A 16,813-nucleotide genomic window follows, 5' to 3' on the forward strand; every position below is an offset into this window, starting at 1 on the left:
TTAAGGTTGTGGTCGAGGGTTAGAGTTGAGCCAGAGGGTGGACATGAAGCTAGGTCTAGGGTTGTGGTCGAGGGTTAGGTTGAGTCGGAGTGTGGACATGAGGCTAGGGCTAGGGTTGTGGTCGAGGGTTAGGGTTGAGTGGGAGTGTGGACATGAAGTTAGGGCTAGGGTTGTGGTCGAGGGTTAGGGTTGAGTCAGAGTGTGGACATGAGGCTAGGGCTAGGGTTGTGGTCGAGGGTTAGGTTGAGCCAGGAGTGTGGACATGAAGTTGGGCTAGGGTTGTAGTCGAGGGTTAGGGTTGAGTCTGAGTTTCGACATGAAGTTAGGGCTAGGGTTGTGGTCGAGGGTTAGGGTTGAGTCGGAGTGTGGATATGAAGCTAGGGTTAGGGTTGTGGTTGAGGGTTATGGTTGAGTCGGAGTGTGGACATGAAGCTAGTGTTAGATTTAAGGTTGTGGTCGAGGGTTAGAGTTGAGCCAGAGGGTGAACATGAAGCTTGGGCTAGTGTTGTGGTCGAGGGTTAGAGTTGAGCCAGAGGGTGGACATGAAGCTAGGTCTAGGGTTGTGGTTGAGGGTTAGGGTTGAGTCGGAGTGTGGACATGAAGCTAGGGTTAGGGTTGTGGTCGAGGGTTAGGGTTGGGTCGGAGTGTGGACATGAAGTTAGGGCTAGGGTTGTGGTCGAGGATTAGGGTTGAGTCGGAGTGTGGACATGAAGCTAGGGTTAGGGTTGTGGTCGAGGGTTAGGTCGGAGTGTGGACATGAAGTTAGGGCTAGGGTTGTAGTCGAGGGTTAGGGTTGAGTCTGAGTTTCGACATGAAGTTAGGGCTAGGGTTGTGGTCGAGGGTTAGGGTTGAGTCGGAGTGTTGACATGAAGCTAGGGCTAGGGTTGTGGTTGAGGATTAGGGTTGAGTCGGAGTGTGGACATGAAGCTAGGGTTAGGGTTGTGGTCGAGGGTTAGGGTTGAGTCGGAGTGTGGACATGAAGCTAGTGTTAGATTTAAGGTTGTGGTCGAGGGTTAGAGTTGAGCCAGAGGGTGGACATGAAGCTTGGGCTAGGGTTGTGGTCGAGGGTTAGAGTTGAGCCAGAGGGTGGACATGAAGCTAGGGCTAGGGTTGTGGTCGAGGGTTAGGGTTGAGTCAGAGTGTGGACATGAAGCTAGTGTTAGATTTAAGGTTGTGGTCGAGGGTTAGAGTTGAGCCAGAGGGTGGACATGAAGCTAGGTCTAGGGTTGTGGTCGAGGGTTAGGGTTGAGTCGGAGTGTGGACATGAGGCTAGGGCTAGGGTTGTGGTCGAGGGTTGAGTGGGAGTGTGGACATGAAGTTAGGGCTAGGGTTGTGGTCGAGGGTTAGGGTTGAGTCGGAGTGTGGACATGAGGCTAGGGCTAGGGTTGTGGTCGAGGGTTAGGGTTGAGTCGGAGTGTGGACATGAAGTTAGGGCTAGGGTTGTAGTCGAGGGTTAGGGTTGAGTCTGAGTTTCGACATGAAGTTAGGGCTAGGGTTGTGGTCGAGGGTTAGGGTTGAGTCGGAGTGTGGATATGAAGCTAGGGTTAGGGTTGTGGTTGAGGGTTATGGTTGAGTCGGAGTGTGGACATGAAGCTAGTGTTAGATTTAAGGTTGTGGTCGAGGGTTAGAGTTGAGCCAGAGGGTGAACATGAAGCTTTGGCTAGTGTTGTGGTCGAGGGTTAGAGTTGAGCCAGAGGGTGGACATGAAGCTAGGTCTAGGGTTGTGGTTGAGGGTTAGAATTGAGCCAGAGGGTGGACATGAGGCTAGGGTTAGGGTTGTGGTCGAGGGTTAGGGTTGAGTTGGAGTGTGGACATAAAGCTAGTGTTAGATTTAGGGTTGTGGCTAAGGCAAAAAATAAATTGGTGTTGCGATTCTGAGCTTCAGTGTTTTTTATTTTTTAAATACACTTCAGGAAAGGTGATACCTAGTCAGTTGAACAACTCAATGCATGAGAGATTTTATATTTCTAGGACACATTTTATACCTATAAAACCATTGTTTTAAGTGTTTTATTGCGGGATACGGTGTTAATGCTGTTCTTAACAGACCGTGTTCGGCTGTATTTTACCGTCTCCTGTAGCTGTCAAGTGTCAAGCCATAAGATGTGAGACCTGTTATACAGTTTATTCACTGTAGTGAAAGTAAAATAATTTACTGACTTAAACAATTAAGAAGAGAATGGATGCCGTTTTTGATGGAACCTAGGGGATGATCCAGGGTTCTCCATGAGATTCAGTTTCTTTCCTGTAGCTACTGAGGATACTACCTTGCACCACTTTTTCGTTTTAACACATCAGGAGGTTGAAAAGATTTGGCACAAATCCTCAACAAGTTCTTCAGCTGTACCATTGAGAGCATATTGACTGGCTGCATCACTGTTTGGTATGGCAATTACACTGACCTTGATCACATGGTGCTACAGAGGGTGGTGCAGACAGCCCAGTACATCATTGGGGCTGAGCTCCCTACCATACAGGACCTCTATATCAGGTGGTGTGATTGGAAGGCCCGGAAAATTGTTAAAGACTCCAGCCACCCAAGTCATAGAGTGTTCTCACTCCTTCCGCATGGCAAGCGGTACCGTTGCCTCAAGTCTGAGAACAACGGCTCTTGAACAGCTTCTATCCTCAAGCCTCTCAAGAAACTACACTGGACTTTGTGCAAACTAGAAACTGCATATCCTGAGGCTGCATTTATTTAATTAAGCAAATCTGAGGACAATGTGACAGAAGATGTATGAAAACATCGCCTTCACAACTCGCTCATCAAGAATTCTAAACCATTGTTACTCCCCCTTCCGGGATGGCTACAAGGCCCTCCCCCACCCTCCCTTCAGCAAATCAGATCACACCTCCATTCTGCTCCTCCCTTCCTATAGACAGAAACTTAAACAGGAAGTACACTTGGTAAGGACTGTTCAACGCTGGTCTGACCAATTGGAATCTATGTTTCAAGATTGTTTTCATCCCACAGACTGGGATATGTTCTGGGTTACCACTGGTAATTACATTGACGTATACACGGATTCTGTGACCTAGTTCATCAGGAAGTACATATAGGATGTTGTTCCCACTAGGACAATTAGATCTTATCCAAACCAAACTCAGTGGATAGATGGCAGCATTTAAAGACAGCAAGGTGACTAGGAACATGGATGAGTACAAACAGCCCAGCTATAACCTCCCTAAGGCAATCAAACAGGCAAAACATCAATACAGATACAACGGCTCAGATGCGAGACGTATGTGGCAGAGACTCCAGACAATAACAGGGAAAACCAGGCACATCGCCTTGCTTCTGGATAAGCTAAACACCTTCTTCACCCACATTGGGGAAAACACAGTTTTGCCGATGCGGTCCATCTTTGCTCATGAGAACTTTGAGCTCTCATTTTCCATGGCCAATATGAGTAAGACATTTAAGCGTGTTAACCCTCACAAGGCTGCCTGCCCAGATGGCATCCCTAGCCACGTCCTATGGCCTCTCCCCTGAAGCCCTTCTCTCCCTGGCTCTCGCTCTGGTAACCCAGCCTGGATTCTTTTGCCATCGCGTGGGCCCCAGCCGACTATCGCATTGAGTAAGTCTCCTCTCTCTCTCTTTGCTTTTGCTCTGCTGGCGAGGTGTGTTTTAGACTGTGGGTTCACATGCTTTTTCAGTTCTGCCCACAAAGTTTCTATGATGGTCATTATGGCCAAACAGTTATATTTTAGTTTCATCAGACCAGAAGACATTTCTCAAACAAATATGATCTTAGTTCCCATGTACAGTTGCAAACCGTAGTCTCGATCTTTTATGGCTGTTTTTAAGCAGTGGCTTCTTCCTTGCTGAGCGGCCTTTCGGGTTATGTCGATATAGGAAATATTTTACTGTGGATATAGATAGTTTTGTACCTGTTTCCTCCAGCATCTTCACAAGGTCCTTTGTTGTTCTTCTGGGATTGATTTGTCTCTAGGAGACAGAACACGTCTCCTTCCTGAGCGGTATGGCGGCTGCGTGGTCCCATGGTGTTTATACTTGCGTACTATTGTTTGTACAGATGAACGTGGTACCTTCAGGCGTTTGGAAATTGCTCCCAAGGATAAACCAGACTTGTGGCGGTTGATTTCTTTAGATTTTCCAATGATGTCAAGCAAAGAGGCACTGATTTAAAGGTAGACCTTGAAATACATCCACAGGTACACCTCTAATTGACTCAAATGATGTCAATGAACCTATCAGAAGCTTCTAAAGCAATGACATCATTTTCTGGAATTTTCCAAGCTGTTTAAAGGCACAGTCAACTTAGTTTATGTACATTTCTGACCCACTAGAATTGTGGTACAGTGAATTAAAAGTGAAATAATCTGTCTGTAAACAAATGTTGGAAACATTACTTGTGTCATGCATAAAGTAGATGTCCTAACCAACTTGCCAAAACTATAGTTTGTTATTAACAAGAAATTTGTGGAGTGGTTGAAAAATGAGTTTTAATGTCTCCAACCTAAGTGTATGTAAACTTCCAACTTCAACTGTAGATACCGCTACCTGCATCGTAGCACACATCACAACTGGTCTGTCAACAATACTACTTGTAGCAACATTAACTCTCTCTGGTTTCACTCGCATCCTGCCCCCAATCCATAATCTCGTACTGTAAACCATGACTGCCTACGCCCCCTTCAACCATAATCCATAAACTCACTTCTCAGTCTCGTAATACTAACTTTGTTCTCCTCAACACTCGATCAATGAAAAAAGCCCCCTTGCTAATATCTGACAACTAATATCTTTATAACAAGCTAGACTTCCTCCTCTGAACTGAAACTTGCCAACAACCTGGTGATTATTTTTCTCTTAACCAAGCTACTACGGGTAAGAATACTGTATTGGATGGATGATGTGGATGACAGTTTGTCCCATGAATTAATCACAAAAATTGAGGATTAGCTGATAACTACGAAACAATCATTCTGGATAATATAGAGAATCTGGAACTATTTATTGATCAGCATTTTGATATGCTCGAAAAAGAAACAGATACATCGAAGCGAACAAGAGAAGACCTTTCCTCGAGTTCTGCGAGCGAAACGGGAGGAAAGTCAACGTCTAAAATTCAAAACTTAACATTGGAGGAGGACGTTTTTATAACTAAGTCTCCAGAAGATAGAGTATTGCTTGCAAGCATGAGCAGTTAAGAAAAACTGGATCTTTTGCCTGGGCTACTGGGGGAGGTTGAGGCCAACAGGCATGGATTACAGTAATAAAACTATGGAAGAAATACGAGCGGAAAATAAGATATTGAAAACTACTGTGGACTCCCTAAAATACACTACAGAGAGGCTATGGTATGATAATAAAACAGCTGAATTACTTGATCTAAAGGGCAGGAGTATGAGAAATAATATTGTTATAATGGGAATAAAGGAGGATGAAAACTAAAACTATCAGTCAACGGAGGAAAAGGTCAAGGTGTTCATGAAACATAATATCAAGATGACGAACGAACAGGTGGAAACAATTGCTTTTCAAAGAGCTCACCGTTTTGGTGGCAGAGCAGAGGGAAGGCCCCGTCCGATCGTAGCTATGCTAACCCACTACAAAATGAACATTGCCTTGTTACAACAAGGTAGAGAATGGAAGAACACCCCATTCTCTATTAATGAACAATTTCCTCATGAAATAGTGGAAAGACAACGTGCCCTGTACCCCTTCGTCACGTGGTCAATAAATGATATGTAAATCATCAAACGTTCAAGGATTCGAAGATTACAACATGGCTGTGAGGGATCGCTACCTTCTGTTGAAGTAGTCCCTGATACATATTTGCACAGTTCTTACACAGTACAAATATGGATTCATAGTTTTTTTACCAAAAATATTTTTTTGCATGAACAACTTTTTTACATTTTATTCACGCATTATGGAACCGTGAATTATGTGGATTTAAAATAAGGTTGGATTTATGGTAATGCAGATCGGGTGTGATGAACTTATCCTTTTTCTATTTAGGCAATATGGAACTTTGGACTGTATGGACGTAATATCAGGTTTTGATTGAGGGGAAGGCGAGGATGGGTAAGCCAAAACTTTTTTTCTTTAGGATTTTTTACGTATTTAAATTGGAGATTGTACATTAGAAATACCAAGGTACTTTTTTTTGTTCAGTATGATACGTCCTAATTGTAGAGGTTGGGTATATTAAGACTTAAACACTGTTATATAGTGTGACCCTTGTTCACAAATGTGAATCAGAATTTTGGTATTTGGTATTTTATAAGGATCTCCATTAGTTGTTGCAAAAACAGCAGCTACTCTTCCTGGGGTCCACATAAAACATGAAACATAATACAGAATGACATAATACAAGAACATCATTAGATAAGAACAGCTCAAGGACAGAACTACATACATTTTTTAAATGGCACATGTCGCCTACATATCAATGTATACACACAAACTATCTAGGTCAGAATTATTAGCTTTTAAGATAAAACGTAATAAATATGAATAGATGTATTATAGGGCTAGGATAAAGGATTATATAATTAAAAACCTGCTTAGGTTCTCTATTGGAATAGGCCTATACGATCCTAAAACAATTCGTATTATTATATTTGACATTTTTTAAATAAATCTCAATATAAAAATGTAAAGGATGATTATTCTTCCGATACACACCGGCAAATGGATGGATTAGGTATTGTCAACAGGGTTGTTGTCTCTAGTGTGTGTGGGCTGGTTAACAGTGGGATAAAGGGATTCAAGTTAACGATATACCTAATACAATAATTGTCTTATGGAAGCACTTCTCTTAGCGAGAGAAAGGTATATTATATATTTCTATATAAGCTATTTATGCTACCTTTTATATTCTTGATCCTAATGATATAGGCCTAGGTGTAAAACAGCTGAGGTGATAGAGCAACGACCCTGGAATAAAAAACATCATGTGTAGGTTGGAGAGAGGGTTGGTTTTACAGCTATACTCGCTCTGGATTGTCACTACTACATGTGTTCTTGGCTGTCGTGTCGTGGCTGTGTCGGAATCGATTGTGAGTTGAACTTGAGTATGCCTTCCCATAAGGGAGTGCCCAAGGTTGGCTTGCGGTCGGCTCTGGCACGATACAACAGGATATAATGTGATGCCTAAGACACATTTTTTACTTGCGGTCATGAGAGGCCGTTAGAATCTGTTCCTTTTTCCTTCTTCCTTTTTTTGTCGGAATACAACATGATATAATGAGGACTACATGAAATATGTCTTGCATGTAATGGACATTAAAAATAAGTACTGGACTTGCGATATATTTTGGTTGTTTTCTTTTTTGAACAATTGAATCCAATGAATTGAGCAGGATAGACTGACATACTTATAGCCCAGCTAGGACTTTCAAATATGACCATGCATGTATAAGATTGTGCTGTGTGCTATTATTATTTATTTAAATATTATGTATTAATATTTTTTTTTATCTGACTGTTTTACATGTTATTTGGTTAGTTCTCTTAGGCATCCTAATAGATAATTATGTTATCATGGGACTGCCCACATTTCCCTCTGGCCAACGCCAATTGGCGGCCAAGGGTTTGCCTTAGGAAACAAAGGTGCATCGTGAGTCAGGGAGATGGTCTGATGGTCTTAGTGACAACAGACCTAGATATTGGGGGAGGTTTTAGTGGGTGGAAAATGAGGAAAATTGGTTTACAAAGTTGCAGCTACAGTATGCTTAACAGTGCAAATTATATGGACACTTAATCATCATGGTGCTTTTTTTTACAGACATTGGTTGTGGTAAGTATAATTGAAACTTGAGTATCATTATGGTAAGTGGGAAAATAAGTATAGCAAGTTATAATTGTAAAGCAGTTCATAAAAAAGAAGCTACATTTTTACATGGCTAAAAGAGAAATAATATAATATATATTGTTTACAGGAAACTCATTCTAAGAATATAGATGAGGTTGGGTGGAAAAAGGACTGGGAGGGAGAAATATATTTTTGTCATTGTCAAAGAAACTCAAAAGGGGGGGATATAACTAATTAATACAAATTTTGCTCTGATCGTGCAAACTGTGCAAACAGATCCACAAGGAAGATGGATTATTTTAAATATGCTACTGGACCAAAACCAGATCTGACTAATTAATCTATATTGGCCAAATAACGATGAAAATATTTGAAAATATATATAATAATCTATTGAGCTCACAAGCAACAAAATAATATATTATTATGGTGGGAGATTATAATTAGGTTTTAAGTACCTCAATGGATCGTAAAGGAAATCACTCTACAAACTATCACCCTCAAGGAGATCACAAAGATCATGGATACATGAGAACTAGGGGATATATGCAGGTTGAAAAACCCTGACCTAGTGAGATGCATATGGAGGAGGCTTAATCAACCAGTCTTGATTACTTCCTTGTCTCATTCTTGCTAGAATCAAAAGTTTTTTTTAAAGTATTCATAGGAATTGGCCTCCATTATAACTCTTACAGAATTTCCACGTGGACGGGGATATTGGAAATTTAATCAAAGCCTATTGGATGACAATTTGTTCTTAACTAAGACAAAATCATTCATAATTAACTTTGTTTTGTACAAAGTCAAAAGAGATTAGACTAATAAAATAAATAGAGGAAGTAATAGCGCAGGTAGACGTTAATGGCAACTGTACTATAGAGGCACAAAAAATGTTAGAGGAACAACAAAAAGAAATGGAGGTACTTATTCAAGAACGATCAAGTGTAATGCAGTACAAAAGGAAAGCGAATTGGATGAAAAATGGGGGAAAATACACAAAAATGTTCTTGAATCTTCAACACAGAAATTCTACCGAAAATAATTTACAGAAACTCGATACAAATGATGGAGTTATCTATGATTCACCAAATTATATTTTGAAAGAGGAAGCAAAATATTTTAAGCATATGTTTTCTTTTCAGTCTCCTCCATTTCCACTGAATTATGTTAACTGTAAGGATATTATGTTAACTGTAAGGACTGTAAGGATTATTTCCTACTACTACTAATAATAATAATAATGTAAAATTAACAATTTTACAGAAAGCCCCGTGTGAATGCCAATTTACAGAAGAGGAACTTTTTGAGGCAATAAAATCTTTTCAGTCTGGAAAAACACCTTTGTTGATGTACTAAAATATCCATTATTAGAATGTTTTAATTACATTACTGTTATACAAATGGTAGACTTTCAGGTACTCACCAAGAAGGTCTGATATCATTACTATAACAGTACCCAGGTGGTAAGTATAAAGATCCAGTCCATTTAAAAAACTGGAGGCCTCTAACACTTCAATGATGTGAAAGTCCTGGCAAAATGCAGAGAATATAGAATAAAAAAAGTTTTAAAAAAGTTATACCAGATATTGTTAATCCTGATCAGACAGGTGTTTTGCATGGACAAAATATTGGAGATAACATACGACAATTACTTGAAACAATTGAACATTATGGAACATTGAAGATACCAGGTCTGGTCTTCATAGCAGATAAAGGACGATTTGAATTTATATATAAATGCCTGGAATACTTTAATATTGGTGAATCTCTTATACATTGGGTTAAAGTTATGCACAGCAACCCCAGATGTAAAATAATAAACAATGGTTCCTCTCAGAAAGTATTGAGCTTTTAAGAGGAGTAAAACAAGGCTGTCCATTGTCACCATATCTATTTATTATGGCCATTTAAATGCTAGCTATTAAAATTAGTTCTAGAGGAACATCAAGGGGTTACAAATCCAGGGGATAAAAACAAAAGTGTCAATGTATGCTGATGACTCTAGTTCTTTTCTTAAATCCGCAATCTGGATCCCGGCACAGTCTCATTGAAGATCTGATCACTTTTCTAGCCTCTCTGGATTAAAATCTAATTATGACAAGTGTACCATATTACTTATTGGATCATTAAAAAAGACATTGTTTCACACTACCTAATAAAATGGGTGGATGATGAGGTAGACATACTCTCAAAAAATATAAATGAACTTAACACAATTAATTCCAAGAGAAAGTTAGCAAACATGGGTGAAATTTTTATTTTATTTTTTGAAATATATATTTACAAAAAAATAGCTACTCCCGCTGGTTTTGGCTACCTGTGTCACCCTCACTCCACCGGCCGTGGTGGCATCCTAGCTGTACTGTGCAACTCCAAAATCAAAATAACTCAACTGTCCTACTATCTCCCCATTTGAATACATTGCTTACAATCATCTTGCTCCATGATCACTATTCGTGTGTACTGTCCTCCTAAAGCTAATGAATAATTCCTGTCTGAACTGCTCACCGTTGCGGTCCCACCCTCCCTCCGCTTACTGTTGCTTGGTACGTGGATCAAACTCAAAACTTACCTCTAATTTCATTGCTGTTCTGGACTGTTTCAATATTACCCAACATGTCAATTTTCCCACTCATATCAAGGGACACATACTTGATCTTGTTGGAGACTATCTGACTTGAGCCCGTTTTAATCTGTTTATAATTGTATAATTAGCCTGCCAGTAGTAAATTTTGTGTTATGGGTTAGATGGGATGATCTACTGTATGTGCATTGTACTTGGGCAGAGAGCAAGGATGTTTCCATATGGGTTGAATAGAAGCCATACTCTGTAAAACATACAAGTCAAAACTGTAACTAGGCCACTCAGGAACATTCAATGTCGGCTTGGTAAGCAACTTCAGAGTATATTTGGCCCTGTGTTTTAAGTTATTGTCCTGCTTAAAGGTGAATTTGTCTCCCAGCCTCTGTTGGAAAGCAGACTGAACAAGGTTTTCCTCTAGGATTTTCCATTTATTTTTATTCCCCCCAAAAACTCCCTAGTCCTTACCTGACAAGCATACCCATCAATGGCAGTCAATGCCGTTTAAGATGAGGGATGACTTTTTTTAAGTGAGCATGACCTTATTTCTATTACAGCATATTGGTTGACTGTCATTCATATTCCATTCACCCAGCTCAATGTAACATCGATAGGTTTAGGCTACTACATGATACTAAAATGTTCCCTATACCCATCATGGAGGTTGCTACAACCTAGCTACGAATGAAAGTTTACAACATAGGTGCACAGGTCAAGAGGATTTTTTTGTAATCAAGGTGACAGACAGTGACACATTCAATACACATTCAATCTTGCCTGCATCTAGCTGATCTAGGGTGTAATCATTAGTCCAACAGTTGCAAACAAGAGTTTCTATTGGACAAATTTCATATGTTCATCCCAGTTTTGCTCCCGTTTAAGAAATGTTTTCAACAGAATTGGCGGAATGAATACACCGCTGATCATCGCCAGTTCACTTTCATAGCAGCCATACGCAAACAGCATGATAATTTGCTCGTTGTATAATTCCTTCTCAGACCTACGCAATCTCCTCCTCTCACCTTTTCCCATCCCTTGTGGACTTCCGTGCACTACAACAGCTGTCTATGACCAGGCGAAAAATCCTTTCCAAGCCTAACCTTCATACCATAACCACTAACCACTACACACGGCCTACATCATTGTCACCATATTATTATTATTATTATTATATATTATTATTTCATAGTCAACATAGCTAGCTACAATAACTAATGCCTTAGTAAACATGCTACAATTATGCAGTACAGTGTAGAGAAAGCCGTTGAGCAGATACACTGGCAGGCCCCGGTGTCAATAAATTTATAAAACCAAAAGCTTACTTTGACTTGGAAAAGTTCCCATGTTAGATAACCATAGCCAGCTAGCTAACATGGCATCCCTCTCTGTTTGAGACCGGGGTTTGATTAGGCTAAACTAGCCAGCTGCATTCTCTAGCTAGGTAGGTGAAAGTAAGAAAAAATCTCTCTCTTTCTATTGCTTCTCCTTCATTTTTGAAGTAATTAATTTGTTAAAAACTGTTCAAATATTGTGTTTCTCACTCTTTAAGTCAAAGTCACATTCTCTGCACCGCAGTGATAGCTAGCTGTAGCTTATGCTGTTGTAATTCTTTTCATTTTTGATTGGGTCGAGAAAATGTCAGTTCATACTGCAAGTGCTCTGATAGGTTGGAGGACGTCCTCCAGAAGTTGTCCTAATTACTGTGTAAGTGTCACGCCCTGGTCAAAGTATTTTGTATTTTTCTTTATGTATTTGGTCAGGCCAGGGTGTGACATGGGTTTTTGTATGTGGTGTGTAGCTTAGTGGGATTGTAGCTTAGTGGGGTGTTCTAGGAGAGTCTATGGCTGTCTGAAGTGGTTCTCAATCAGAGGCAGGTGTTTATCGTTGTCTCTGATTGGGAACCATATTTAGGCAGCCATATTCTTTGGTTGTATTGTGGGTGATTGTCCTGAGTGTCTTGATGTCATTAGTCTGTGTTAGTTTGCACCAGTTAAGGCTGTTTCGGTTTTCACTACGTTTGTGTTTTGGATTCGTGTTACTTGTGTGATTAAACATGGATCGCAATATACACGCTGCAGTTTGGTCCGACTCTCCTTCACTTCTCCTTCATTAGTTAAGAAATTAAGAATTAAACTAGGCTTTTATAGCAGGGTAGTCAACTAGTTTCAGCCATGGGCCATCTTTGAACACAACTAATTGAACACAACTAATCCCAAAGACAGATTGTATTTGAAAATAACAATCATTTCAGACCTTGATTACAGTGAGGCATTATCTCTTTTTTTTCTTTGTGGGAATACTTGGGAACAGATTTCCTAAATTAAACTCACTCTAGCTGAATTCCTGATGATTGTAGTCCTTTTTACTTTGAGAGAAACAAGTATTTCTCCCATTCTTCTCAGTCGATCCTCTCAACCTCTGTCAGGTTGGATGGGGAGCGTCGCTGCACAGCTATTTTCAAGTTGTGCTACAGAGTTGTTCAATAGGGTTCAACATTCAAGACTTGTCCTGAAGCCATTCCTGCGTTGTGTTAGCTGTTTTCTTTGAGTCGTTGCCTTGTTGGAAGGTGAACCTTTGCCCCGGTCTGAGGTCCTGAGCATTCTGGAGCAGGATTTCATCAAGGATCTCTCTGTACATTGCTCCGTTCATCTTTCCCTCGATTCTGACTAGTCTCCCAGTCCCTGCCAATGAAAAACATCCCCACAGCATGATGCTGCCACTACCATGCTTTACCGTAGGGATGCTGCCAGGTTTCCTCCAGAAGTGACACCTGGCATTCAGACTAAAGAGTTCAATCTTGGTTTCATTAGACCATAGAATCTTGTTTTTTCATGGTCTGAAAATCTTTAGGTGCCTTTTGGCAAACTCCAAGCGTGCTGTCATGTGCCTTTTCCTGAGGAGTGGATTCTGTCGTACCACTCTACCTGAGGCCTGATTGGTGGAGTGCTGCAGAGATGGTTGTCCTTCAGGAAAGGTTCTCCCATCTCCACAGAGAATCTCATCGGGTTCTTGGTCACCTCCCTGACCTCCCTGACCAAGGCCCTTTCCCCCCGATTGCTCAGTTTAGTCGAGAGGTAGAGTCTCGGTGGTTCCAAACTTCTTCCATTTAAGAATGGAGGCCACTGTGTTCTTGGGGACCTTCAATACTGCAGAAATGTTTTGGTACCCTTCCGCAGATCTATCCCTTGGCCTTGGAGCTCTACTGAATATTCCTTCGACATCATGGCTCGGCTTGACATGCACTGTCAACTGTGGGACCTGATGTAGACAGGTTTGTGCCTTTCCAAATGATGTCCAATCAATTTAATTTACCACAGGTGGACTCCTATCAAGTTTTAGAAACATCTCAAGGATGATCAATGGAGGGAGGATGCACCTGAGCTCAAATGATTTAAAGTGGGGAAAAAAAGTGGGAAAGTGGGAAAAAGGGCTGCCTAAGTATGATTCCCAATCAGAGACAACGATAGACAGCTGCCTCTGATTGGGAACCATACTCGGGCAAAAACAAAGAAATACACAACATAGAATGCCCACCCCAAATCACACCTTGACCTAACCAAATAGAGAAATAAAACGGCTTTCTAAGGTCAGGGCGTGACATCATATGAGGAAATCAGTCAATTTAAATAAATTCTTTAGGCCCTAATCTATGGATTTCACATGACTGGAAATACAGATATGCATCTGTTGGTCAAAGATTCCTTAAAAGAAATGGGCCTCACAATGGGCCTGAGGATCTAGTGACGATTTTTCTGTGCTTTCAAATTGCCATCCATAAAATGCAATTGTATTTGTTTTCCATAGCTTATGCCTTCCCATACCATAACCCCACCTCCACCATGGGGCACTCTGTTCACAACGCCAGCAATCCGCTCGCCCACATGATGCCATCAGTAGCATTGTGTTGTGTGACAAAACTGCCCATTTTAAAGTGGACTTTCATTGTCCCCAGCTCAAAGTGCACCTGTGTAATAATCATGCTGTATAATCAGCTGCTTGATTTGCCACAACTATCTGGTGGATGGATTATCTTGGCAATGGAGAACTGCTCACTAACAGGGAGGTAAACAAATTTGTGCACATAATTTGAGAGAAACAAGTTTTTTGAGCATAAACAACATTTCTGGGATCATTTTTTCAGTTCATGAAACATGGGACCAACACTTTACATGTTATGTTATTAATAATTATAATAATTATATACTATAATTGCAGTTAAACTAGGGTTGAGCAGGAGTGTGGACATGAAGCTAGGGTTAGGGTTAGGGTTGTGGTTGAGGCTAGGATTAGGGTTAAGAGGCCTTTGGCTACTAACCTGTTATGATGTTGTCCACCAGGGTAGTTGGCATGCAGAAGATGCCCACCAGTAGGTCACTGATGGCCAGGTTGAGTATAAAGAGGTTGGTTACCGTCCTCATGTTCTTGCTCCGCAACACAATGAAACACACAACACCATTCCCCACCATGCACACCAGGAAAATGAGCAGGTAAGACACAATGAAGACTACCACTACCGAGGGCTTGTGGAGGTAGAGGTCAACGTAGGTGATGTTCTGTTGGTAATATGGGTATGGGGGGTGCTGGAGGTCCCTGGAAGAGTTGAAGAAAGTGGTGTTCCAGTCTTCTGTGCTGTTGGAGCTGATGGGATCCAGAGCGTGCGTCATGGTGGAATCTGAGGAGAGAGAGAGAGAGAGAGAGAGAGAGAGAGAGAGAGAGAGAGAGAGAGAGAGAGAGAGAGAGAGAGAGAGAGAGAGAGAGAGAGAGAGAGAGAGAGAGAGAGAGAGAGAGAGAGAGAGAGAGAGAGAGAGAGAGAGAGAGAGAGAGAGAGAGAGAGAGAGAGAGAGAGAGAGAGAGAGAGAGAGAGAGAGAGAGAGAGAGAGAGAGAGAGAGAGAGAGAGAGAGAGAGAGAGAGAGAGAGAGAGAGATCCATCTTTATGTAATACATGATTCACTAGCCACTTTAAACTATGCCACCTTTATGTTTACATACCCTAAATTACTCATCTCATATGTATATACTGTACTCGATACCATCTACTGCATCTTGCCTATGCCGTTCTGTACCATCACCCATTCATATATCTGTATGTACATATTCTTTATCCCTTTACACTTGTGTGTATAAGGTAGTAGTTGTGGAACTGTTAGGTTAAATTATTCGTTGGTTATTACTGCATTGTCGGAACTAGAAGCACAAGCATTTCGCTACTCTCGCATTAACATCTGCTAACCATGTGTATGTGACAAATACAATTTGATTTGATTTAGTCATTCACAAAATAGAAGTTCTGGCTGAGATGGTGTGCTACCTTCTGGTTATTTTTTATTTTATTTTTCTACTTTAAAAGCCATCTTTCTATGGTGGGGTGAAACCTTGAAGGCACTTTCCATTGACATACAGTGCACCTTATGGGAATAATCTTCTAATGTATGTACATAATGTGTGTGTGTGTGTGTGTGTGTGTGTGTGTGTGTGTGTGTGTGTGTGTGTGTGTGTGTGTGTGTGTGTGTGTGTGTGTGTGTGTGTGTGTGTGTGTGTGTGTGTGTGTGTGTGTGTGTGTGTGTGTGTGTGTGCAACAATGGATGGGCGGAGGTGTAACCTTTCCATTCACATCAATAAGATTTCAATTACCATGACCGTGTGCTGAGACCTTGTTAGAAACATCCCCTTGACAAAGTCATCCAATCAAGAGAGCCCATACTTAGACAGATTAGAGCCGTTACAATGCCTAGGTAATAACAGGCAACACCACACTCACAGGAAGTGGACATCGATTGGTTATTACGTATAAAACACAACATAGTCTCCAGAAATCCAAAACAACCATTTTTCTGCCTTGATGATTGTGTAATGATTCAGTCAACTATATGCCGTCTCTCTCACACACACACACACTCACTCCCCCACTCAAACACACACTCAAACACAGATGACAAAAGAATGAGCGAAGTGAAAAATGTCATGGTATTTTTGCTAGTGATTATATTCTGCTGGTGTGCTGGTACCCTGCTGAGCACCATGGCATCAAAACGTTATTCATCAATCACATCAGCTCTGCCTCAAAAACGGTCAAAGTTTCTTCTCAACTGGAGAGAATAACTATTGACTTTAAGCTCCTTTCTCTCTGAAGTTTCTAACCTGCCAATGATTGATAAGTGGCCTAAGCTCCCTTGGGCTTGTGTTAATTAACTTTCACATGTGAAACATTGACAGAATTGACAAGTTGTTTTGAATTCCTAAGTACTGTAAGCAAGGAATTTTAATTGGATGGAGAATAAAAACCAACCTGGGAAATGAGCAGCTGCAACACCTCATAACTAAAACTACAGGTGAGAGATCTGCTGATCAAATGTACTCTAGTAATCATTTAGAATTTCAATCAGCCTATTCTCCAGGGATGTCTCCTGGGCAGATCTGGGTCCAGATTTTCAATCCCAGTGCTAG

General features: G+C 40.9%; 1 protein-coding gene across 1 annotated transcript in view; it reads right to left on the bottom strand.

The window, feature by feature from the left end:
- LOC118373187 (neuropeptide FF receptor 2-like) overlaps positions 1-16,813 on the bottom strand; it is a 29,226-nt gene that overhangs the window by 9,621 nt on the left and 2,792 nt on the right. The window contains exon 2 of the mRNA XM_035759269.2: positions 14,684-15,040. Within this exon, the coding sequence (XP_035615162.1) occupies positions 14,684-15,032 (349 nt within the window). The 5' untranslated portion in view covers positions 15,033-15,040. The remainder of the gene's footprint in view (positions 1-14,683; positions 15,041-16,813) is intronic.

This window comes from Oncorhynchus keta, chromosome 9, assembly GCF_023373465.1.
Source record: "Oncorhynchus keta strain PuntledgeMale-10-30-2019 chromosome 9, Oket_V2, whole genome shotgun sequence".
NCBI lineage: Eukaryota > Metazoa > Chordata > Actinopteri > Salmoniformes > Salmonidae > Oncorhynchus > Oncorhynchus keta.